Source organism: Triticum aestivum, chromosome 4A, assembly GCF_018294505.1.
Source record: "Triticum aestivum cultivar Chinese Spring chromosome 4A, IWGSC CS RefSeq v2.1, whole genome shotgun sequence".
In the NCBI taxonomy this organism is placed as follows: domain Eukaryota; kingdom Viridiplantae; phylum Streptophyta; class Magnoliopsida; order Poales; family Poaceae; genus Triticum; species Triticum aestivum.
In genome coordinates this window covers 601041330-601050560 of record NC_057803.1, presented here as the reverse complement: position 1 = coordinate 601050560, position 9231 = coordinate 601041330, and the positions used below count along the sequence as shown (strand labels likewise).

The 9231-nt window shown below is 44.6% G+C and overlaps 1 protein-coding gene across 1 annotated transcript; it reads left to right on the top strand.

The window, feature by feature from the left end:
* The first annotated feature begins 316 nt into the window (after positions 1 to 316).
* Positions 317 to 2347, top strand: LOC123087411 (geraniol 8-hydroxylase). Its single transcript, XM_044509415.1, has 2 exons — positions 317 to 1250; positions 1367 to 2347. Exons 1-2 carry the CDS (start codon positions 351 to 353, stop codon positions 1970 to 1972), a joined length of 1506 nt encoding a protein of 501 aa, XP_044365350.1. The 5' UTR covers positions 317 to 350; the 3' UTR covers positions 1973 to 2347.
* Positions 2348 to 9231: the final 6884 nt, after the last annotated feature.

Sequence of the window (9231 nt, the reverse complement as noted above, 5' to 3'; positions counted from 1 at the left end):
GTGGGACTATTCAATCAATTCGTCCATTAGGAGTAGAGATTAAAATTTAGAATTGATTGTCATAAAACTAAATTTTATTGATTGGTAACGTGCTATCAATTCCTTCCCGTTTATAATGTGTCTAGTTAGAAAACTTTGGAAAGGTTAGGAAAGTTTTTATTGTGAAGGTAAAAAAAACAACTTGATGAGATATGGTGGTGGGATGTGAGACGAAAATAAACCAGACGAAAATAAACCGTGGACGCAATCCTACCAACTCAGACATTAGGAGTAGAGATTACACGTAGTCTGCCTCCTATATAAAGTGCTACATTCAGGAGGGAACTCGGCTCACCAAGTGATCACCAAGCATGGAGCTCCTCTTGTTTTGCACAACAGTTTTCATCCTCATCATCTCCTCTCTATACCTCTTAGGCCTCTTGGCCGGCCGTCGTCGCAAGCTGCCCCCGGGTCCTTGCCCGCTGCCACTCGTCGGCAACCTCCTCTCCCTGGGCGCACTACCACACCGCACCCTCGCGCGCCTCGCAGAGCGCCACGGCCCGATCATGGCGATCCGCCTAGGCACGGTAACCACCATCGTCGCCTCCTCCCCAGATGCCGCCCGTGACATCCTCCAGCGCCATGACGCAGCTTTCTCGGGGCGCTCCATCCCAGACGGCACCCACGTGTTTGCGCACAACACACACTCCATGGGCTGGCTTCCGGCCAGCAGCCCCCGGTGGCGTGCCCTACGCAAGGTGTGCTCAGGTGAGCTCTTCGCGCCGCACCGTCTCGACATGCACCAGTCTCTGCGCCAGGAGAAGGTGCAGCAACTCGTCTCCCACGTGACGCAGCTGGCACGAGAGGGCACACCCGTTCGCGTCGGCCGCCTCGGCTTTACAACTGCACTTAACCTGCTCTCCTCCACCATCTTCTCAACCGAGCTAGCCGTCCTCGACGACCGCCATGTCAAGCCTTCGGACTTCAAGGACATGCTCGCAGAGCTAAACATGACCGTCGGATTGCCAAACCTATCGGACTTCATCCCTGAAGTGGCGTGGCTAGACCTGCAGGGCCTGAGGAGACGCATCGAGGGCTTGTTCACGCGGCTGCATGCCATGATCGCCGAGCGGATCGAGCGTCAGATTCGGGACCACGCGGCCGCCGCAGGTGAGGCGCCCAAGAAAAACTTCCTGGACGTGCTGCTTGAGTATCGCAACACCGACGATGACCGGGGCTTCGAGCGCCAGACGCTCCTCTCATTGATTTCGGTATATATCTTCCAAGTATTACCGAGTCTCTTTTTCTAAATTGCAAACGTGCATCCATACCGAAATGTAGCGACAAATATATAGCTCACGTACGTACGGTACATGCATGTGATCAGGACTTGTTCAGCGCCGGGACGGATACAAGTTCAGCCACCGTAGAATGGGCGATGGCAGAGCTGCTACTGAATCCATCATGCATGTCGAGAGCCCGCGAAGAGCTCGACCAAGTGATAGGCTCTAAAGAGCACGTTGAGGAGTCCGACATCGGACAGCTCAAGTACCTCCAAGCCATCGTGAAGGAGACGTTCCGTCTACATCCTCCGGCGCCGTTCCTGCTGCCGCACGTGGCGGAGAGGACGACACAGGTCCGGGGATACACGGTTCCCCAGGGCGCGCGCATTCTGGTGAACGTGTGGGCCATTGGACATGACGGCAAGGTATGGTCCGAACCGGAAAAGTTCATGCCGGAGAGGTTCCTGGAGAAGGAGGTGGACTTCAAGGGCCGAGACTTCGAGCTCCTGCCCTTTGGGTCCGGGAGGAGGATGTGTCCGGGGTGGATGCTGGCCGCTCGCATGGTTCATCTCATGCTCGCGTCCTTGCTGCATCGCTTTGAGTGGAGGCTTCCCGTACATGTGGAGAAGAAGGGGCTGGACATGGGTGAAAGGCTTGGGGTGAACTTGTCCATGGCTACGCCCCTTGAGGCTATAGCCACGCCAGTTTGATATGATCGTCATCGTACTTAATTTGCAGCTGGCGTTGTCGCATGGGAACATCATCAAGATGCGTAAATAAGGAGCAACCAGAAGAGTTTGCCTTATACTACTGCTATACTAGTGAAAAGGTAGTAGCTAGGGTATATGAGCTTGTGTTACGAACGTACTCCCTCCGTTTTATATTAGTTGTCACTGATTTAGTTGCGACCTAGAGTATAAAGTTGTATTAAATCAGCGACAACTAATATGGAACGGAGGGAGTTTGCTTTATATTATTGCTATACTAGTGAAAAGGTAGTGGATAGGATATATGTGCTTGTATTGTAAACGTACTCCCTTCGTTTTATATTAGTTGTCGCTGATTTAGTAGCGACTTACTATAAAGTTGTAGTAAATCAGCGAGAACTAATATGAAACTGAGGGAGCAGTATTGCATTACAGATGGTCAAAACAGTTTGCGTCGGCATTCCCAAATCGCTATACGCTAATATGTCTTTTAGCCTTCCCTCCCAACCCTAGCCGCCCCTCCTCCTCACCCTCCCCCCCTCTTTCCTTCCTCGCTGCCGCCTGAGGCAACCGCCAGGCAAGGCCGGGGCGCCAAGGATGGTGGCGGCGGGGCCTCGGTTGCCCAGCATCTGCGTGGGGAACCTTGGATCTGGAGCGGCGGCTCCATTGGAAAGGCACGGTCTGCACCGCTTCTGAAGATCGGTATCCCGGCCGCGCAGGCGGCGGGATCCGGTGGTCGTTGGCGGCCGGCGACGGCTTCTGCGGCGGTCGGTGCGCGTGATCTGGCTCAATTGGAAAGGCACGGTCGTCGCCGCTTCTGAAGATGAACCAGTGGAAGATGGCGGCGACGACACATGTGAATGTGTCGGACCGGTTTGAGCCCGGACCCGGCAGATGGCTTGGTCGGGGCCTCCGGCTTTAGATGTTAGGCTTAGGTGAGAGGTCTAGGTATGTGGCCCAGCTTGCACCCCTTCATCATTTGGATAGGAGTAGCGGCAGATGTTGCCAAGATGGCGGATTCAGGCATATTGTTGTTCTACTTTGTAAGGTCTTTGGAAATAATCAATAAAATGGCCGCATGCATCTCCCGGATGCAGAGGCCGGGGGTTATCCTCCTTTTCCAAAAAATGCCTTTTAGCCTCCGCCGCTGTCACCTCTATGCCAGAGAGAACATGTCCTATATACTTAAAAAAATTCATCATCACTATCTATACCTACTATTAAAGGGAGGATGATATTCTTGGTTTCGTCCCGCTTCGTTTGGTCCCGCTTCAATTAACTTCACGTACCCTATTTGGTTTCGTTACTTGCCACCTGTTTTGGCCCAACAGAGAAAGCCCACCTGGCGGCGCATTGATGATTTCTTTTTCTTCCGTTGCAACACACGGGACTTTTTGCTAGTCTTATTTATGTAAACATGCAACCTACCCACTTCATTAAGTTTGCCACATAGCAATTTCTTTATTATTCTTACAGAGATGAATCGTGTGAGTACACAATAGATTCCTCTACTGTCTTGTGAAACCGATAAGGTAATCCACTTCCAAGAACTAAGACGTCTTCCCATTATGTCAGCTAGTTAAGTTATCTAAATTTCAGCACCTTCAGCGGCATCTTCTACTATCTTGTTAGTTAATTTTTTTCTAAACGTTCCATCATGCATAGATCTTCTAGCGTAGCATTAAGGCCTTCCTACCAGGTCGCTGAAGGTGCTGAAATTTGGCCTCCATGATCTTGCAAATTCTCCTTTCCCAACATGCTTGCAGTAATGAATATTCTCCAAAATTTTCATGATATCTAGACCGAGGAATTGAAATTTATGGCGTTTACAGTGTTCAAAGATGACGCTGAAAGCCAATGGCCTCTAATATTTATGGACAGAGGGGGTATATAATTTTGATGGAAATTATTTATAATATGATTATTTAAATTCATATTTTAATAAGAAATAAAATTTGTTGTTTTGAGATAGATATGTATCTGAACTATTAGTTTTTATGAAATTTGTATCTCTTCACAAAGCTTCAGCTTTGGGCCACACAGCCCAAAGCCTGCAGAACATTTTATGGAGCTTTGATTACCCTAAAAAATCTTTGGGGCCTGGTTCTACTTAGCGCTCTCTCTCTCTCTCTCTCTCTCTCTCTCTCTCTCTCTCTCTCTCTCTCTCTCTCTCTCTCTCTCTCTCTCTCTCTCTCTCTCTCTCTCTCTCTCTCTCTCCTAGGAGCTTTATTCTCCTAGTTGTTTTTATACTTATAAGTATATTAACCAATCTCAATGGAAGAGTGGTGCTGACTGCTAGGTCTTTCAAAAAGTAAAAATTTGCATTAGGCAAATCCAGCATCATTTTAGGGTCCAGTGGCACTTGGAGAACTGAAATTTACTCCCTGGTTTCTTGGTGAGACCTTTTACGGTACATCAGATAAATATTGACCATTCATTTTTGCTGATCTAAGGGTTAATATTAATCCATGCTACTGACTTAGATGTGTAGTATTCTCTGCAAAAAGGGCACAATCGGAAGAGTTGCAAAGTAGTAGTACTTCTTATGGCTTTCATCAAGACGAGAATCCAGCGCGATGATTTAGGAACGGTTTTGCTATTTTACAGCTGAGTGTTTTTCAATTTGTTGACATTCAAATCGTTGTCCATTCGTTCTTGCGTGGAGATTCGCGCTGGCTTTTGTTTTTCGCCAGGCTTGTTACCGGGTCTGGTTTTTTGTGTGGGTGCGGTTTTCTCTGTGCCCGTTACGGCTGCCCCGGCCTGGTCTGATTTTTGTGTTGTTTGAATTTGGGAGAGCGTGTGTTTTCCTTTTTTTTTCTCCTCTCTGTTTCGATAAGGCTGAGGCGGAGCTCGAGCAGCGGAGCAGAGGAGGCGATTCTCCCCGTCCATGGCGATTTCGTGAACTTCCAACGCTCGAGCTTCATTTCTGTCCCCTTTCTATTCGCTCCCCGGTGTCGCGGTTGGTTATTCCTCTCTGTCGCTCTGTCGAGTATGATGTTCTGCTTGTGTTTGTTCCAAATCTAGGTCAGTTCATGTCACCCTCTCGCCTTCTGATGTAGTCGCTGGTAGGTGTGATTTCTAGGTTTTGTGGTTGTTGTGGTTGTCTCTGGTGGGCTACTGTTGTAGTTTGTAGATGCAGTGGGGTTTCCCCTTGTTTGTGTAGATGTAGCATGTAGGATTCTGTAGATGTAGCATGGGGGTTTCTATAGATGTACCAGTAGCCTGCGGGATTTCTCCTGCTTATGTTTTGCTCATGTGCCTGTACGCGAGAATTCTGTAGATTCCTAGCTCTTTCAGTGATGCTACCTGCTCATGTCCTGATGCTACTTGCTCATGTGAAGCTCTTTGTAGTCCCTGATTTCGACTGCTGATTTTTTGTTGTTAGATGTAGCTGTTTAGTTCCCCCTGGTACATGTTTATGTACTTCTAGAGGTATGATTTTGAGTTTAATTTCAGTGTATTTTGTCTTAGCCTTTCAGTGTAATTTACTTGGTATTTCGTCTGTAATTTGTTAGTTGATTGGTTTGGCTTGACAGTATCTTTTTGAATGTAATTTCAGTGTAGTTTGTCTCAGCTTTGCAGTGTAAGGATTTACTATGTAATTTATCTCAGTATTGCACTGTAATTTGTTTCAGCATTTCACTGTAAGGATTTACAGTGTAATTTATCTCAATATTGCAGTGTAAGTTGTCCCAATTTTTCACTGTAATTTACCTGTAATGTTTTCTCGTGTGATTTGTTTGGATTGCTTCTTGTTGTAGCAATCTATTGAGAAATCTTCAGCAAGCAAAGATGGTGATGTTCCCCCTTGCAGTGACTTGCTTTTTGAAATGAATGTGCAGAAATCCTTTGGTGCTTGTTTTGTGCTCTTGCCTTTTATTGCTCGGTTGATTATTTTTGTTGTTTTACTGATTTTTTTTCAGGCTGCCCAGGTAGTTATAGACCTTTTTCAAGCTAGGGACAAAGACAAGCACAAGCTATTTATTGAATGGTCACAGTCCCTTATAATTGATGTTCTAGATTTCTTATCACACTCATCTCTGAATGTCAAATCTGTTCCTACAAGTGAGGTTCGTTCTCTGTATAAGTTCTCTTTTGATTAGTTCCTTCTTGAAGTTATTTTTTTGTTTCTATTCTCTGATTTATGTATTCTTTCTTGTATGATCTTATTTATTTGTTCTTGCGCATGTTGTTTCTTTGTACTTTTGCAGGCACTAAGTCTATTTTCTATTCACTCTTTCATTGCTGGGAGGAACTTTGAAACTGTTGTTGACAATCCATCTCCTCAAGTCGAGCGGCAAATCCCCAATTTGAGTCTTCTGGTTCTTTTCTTTCTCCTTCTTCATTGCTATGGCATGTGCTTCAGTTCATTTTAGCTGCTGCTATACTGGGATAGCGATTTCTTTTAGTTTTTTTCTAAAATGTTTCTCCTTTTATGTTTCTCAGCTGAAAATTGTTGTCTGTACCTGTTGCAGATTCATGTTGTAGAACAGGTTTGTGTCCCAGGGATTAGATTCTCCTCCACCATCTTCGCTTCGCTGCCTCTTCATGATGCAAGTCTAGCTCCGATGTCTGCAAGGTAGGTTTAATGATTGTTAGTGCGTTTCCTTCGCCATTTGTTTGTAATAGTTATTCAGTTGTTGTTTTCCTTACATTTGTTATCTCTTGTTGTGATGAAACAGTCCTCTACTTTGCTCCTGTAGTTTTTCTCCATAGTTTCCCAAATGCTCGTAGATCCATCTCCCGAATGTACCTGCAAGGTTCATCACAAGTTTAAGTTTAAGACATTTAGGTATTTTTTGCAGCGGTTAATTGAGATTTTTGATTTTATACCTTGTATATAATGTCGGAATGAAGGAGTGCAGTGAAAGAAAATGATTCTTGCATCATAATTTTGTTAGCCTTTTACCTTTTAATGTATTTTAATCATCTTTGCAAAGTTTTAGGTACTGTATCTCACATTTAATATGAGTTCTTCCTGTGTCAATCTCAGGAGATCGTAGTCAGTTATTGTCCTCATCATGCTCCTCTCGTGACACATTTTGAAAAGTAGAATGTCGGTGCTAGCATAATCATCGGCAGCAAAGCTTATAGAAATAGATGTAAGCAGAATGTTAGTGTTAGCATAATCACAATCAAGCTTGAATGTATTCTGTAGGTTGTATTTTGCGCTTACGGTGTAATTACTAGGTACTTACAGTGTAATTACTTTAGTTTTCTTGAGTTTTTACATTTGGAAATTGCTAGGTACTTACAGTGTAATTACTTTAGTTTTGTTGAGTTACAGTGTAATTATTTGGGTGTTTACAGTGTAGCTGTCTTTTGTCTCCATGTTTACACCTTTTTTTGCACTGTAACTTTCTATGATTTACACTGTAATATTTTAGGATTTAGTGGGTTTAATTTGCACTGTAATTGCATTGTAATTACACTGTAATTTTCTAGGATTTACAGTGGAAATCCCCTATAAATTAAAGTAAACCACACCAGTTTTCACTGTAATTTTCTAGGATTTACAATGGAATTCTTACTAGGTACCCTTAGTTTACACTGGAATTTACTGGGTATTTACAGTGTAATTGTCTTTTGTCTCCATGCTTACACCAGTTTTTGCACTGTAACTTTTTATTTACACTGTAATTTTCTAGGATTTACTGGGTTTAATTTACACTGTAATTGCAGTGTAATTTCACTGTAATTTCCTAGGATTTACAGTGGAATTTTTACTAGGTGACAGGATTTAATTTACACTAGAATTTAGTGGGTTTAATTTACACTGTAATTGCAGTGTAATTTCACTGTAATTTCCTAGGATTTATAGTGGAATTTTTACTAGGTGACAGGATTTAATTTACACTAGAATTTAGTGGGTTGACAGTAATCTTTTGTCTTGTTTACACCGGTTTCTGCACTGTAATTCTCTATGATTTACACTGTCATTTGCTAGGATTTACAGACTAGGCACCTACAGTTTAATTTGCTCTGGAATTTACTGGGTATTTACAGCGTAATTGCATCTTTTGTCTCCATTTTCACTGGTTTTTGCACTGTAAATTTCTAGGATTCGCACTGTAATTTTCTAGGATTTACTGGTACTGTAATTTCCAGTAGTTACAGTTTATTTTACACTGGAAATTTTAGGTATTTTGTGTTTTACAAGTATAGTTACATGGGGATTTACACTGGAAATTACTAGGTTCCTACATCGTATGTTTTCTGAAATTTTTATTGTCTTTCCCATGTTTATTCCTTGTTGGTATCCTGTATGTTTTTTCCCCAGAATTATAGCTTATGTTGATCTCTCTGTTTGTAGATGAAGCAATTTCTTTGTGATTTGTTCATGCAAGAGGTGAAGAGGAGTTTGCCCTTTGCGTGCGTTCCATTGTGGGCATGTGATGTGTGGTCCTGGAGATCAGGCGGGTGTTGGCCCCTGATTTTCTGGAGTGGTTTGTTCTCCAAGACGAACCGTGTCAATTGTTTAGCCCAGCCCGTTCAGGCGTTCTTTTTGTCATCTGTTGATATTTCTGCTATTTACAGGTGCCAGCTGTTGATTGGTGAGGGTATTTGATTGTTTTCGAATTGAAAAACAGTTAAATGTCAAATAAACAGTCCCTTTAGGAAAGATCGACAGAATCCTTACCGCCGAGCGTTCCGTCGGTGAGTATTGATTCGAGGAGCAGAGGGGCGGAACTCGCCGGCAAGAGGGCAGCCGTCAACAAGACAAATCTGCCTGTGGTGCTCGTCAAGCCTCCCGCGCTGGCCCGCAATGCCTCACGACGCCACAACCAAATGCCGACGAGGAGCCTGGACAAATATGGGCGCTCTAGTACACGCATCGCTGATCCACCCAGCTGGCTGCTCCTGAAACTTGTGTCCCCTGCTCCTGGAGGAAAAGATGGCATGATTGGGTCGGCCTCTGTGTCTCAAAAACTGAAGTAAATACCGGCCATGGAAGCATGAGCTAGCTCTCATGTGGGTGGCTAGGCTAGCTGCAACTAGGCGCTAAATACCTAAACTAGTTCATCGTCATGGTGAGGAGGAGAGCAGCTGCCGGCGAGGGACATGGGTGCCGCTCCGTCCGCACATGTACTGGGGGGGGGGGGGGGGGGGGGGGGGGGAGGGGGCAAGCGACTGGTGGGAGATTATGAAGCAGCCGACCAGCCGATGATCCAGTGAGAGTAGATGGACATGATTGGTGCCCTCGTCGGGAGCAAGACCATGATTGATAAGAAATTCCATCTTAATATGAATAGACTAAACTG

What these genes read in the sequence shown, in the direction of transcription:
- LOC123087411 (XM_044509415.1), top strand. Translation starts at nt 351, where the DNA reads ATGGAGCTCCTCTTGTTTTGCACAACAGTTTTCATCCTCATCATCTCC. An exon ending in CGCTCCTCTCATTGATTTCG is followed by an intron (nt 1,251 to 1,366) that starts GTATATATCTTC and finishes GCATGTGATCAG; the next exon opens with GACTTGTTCAGCGCCGGGAC.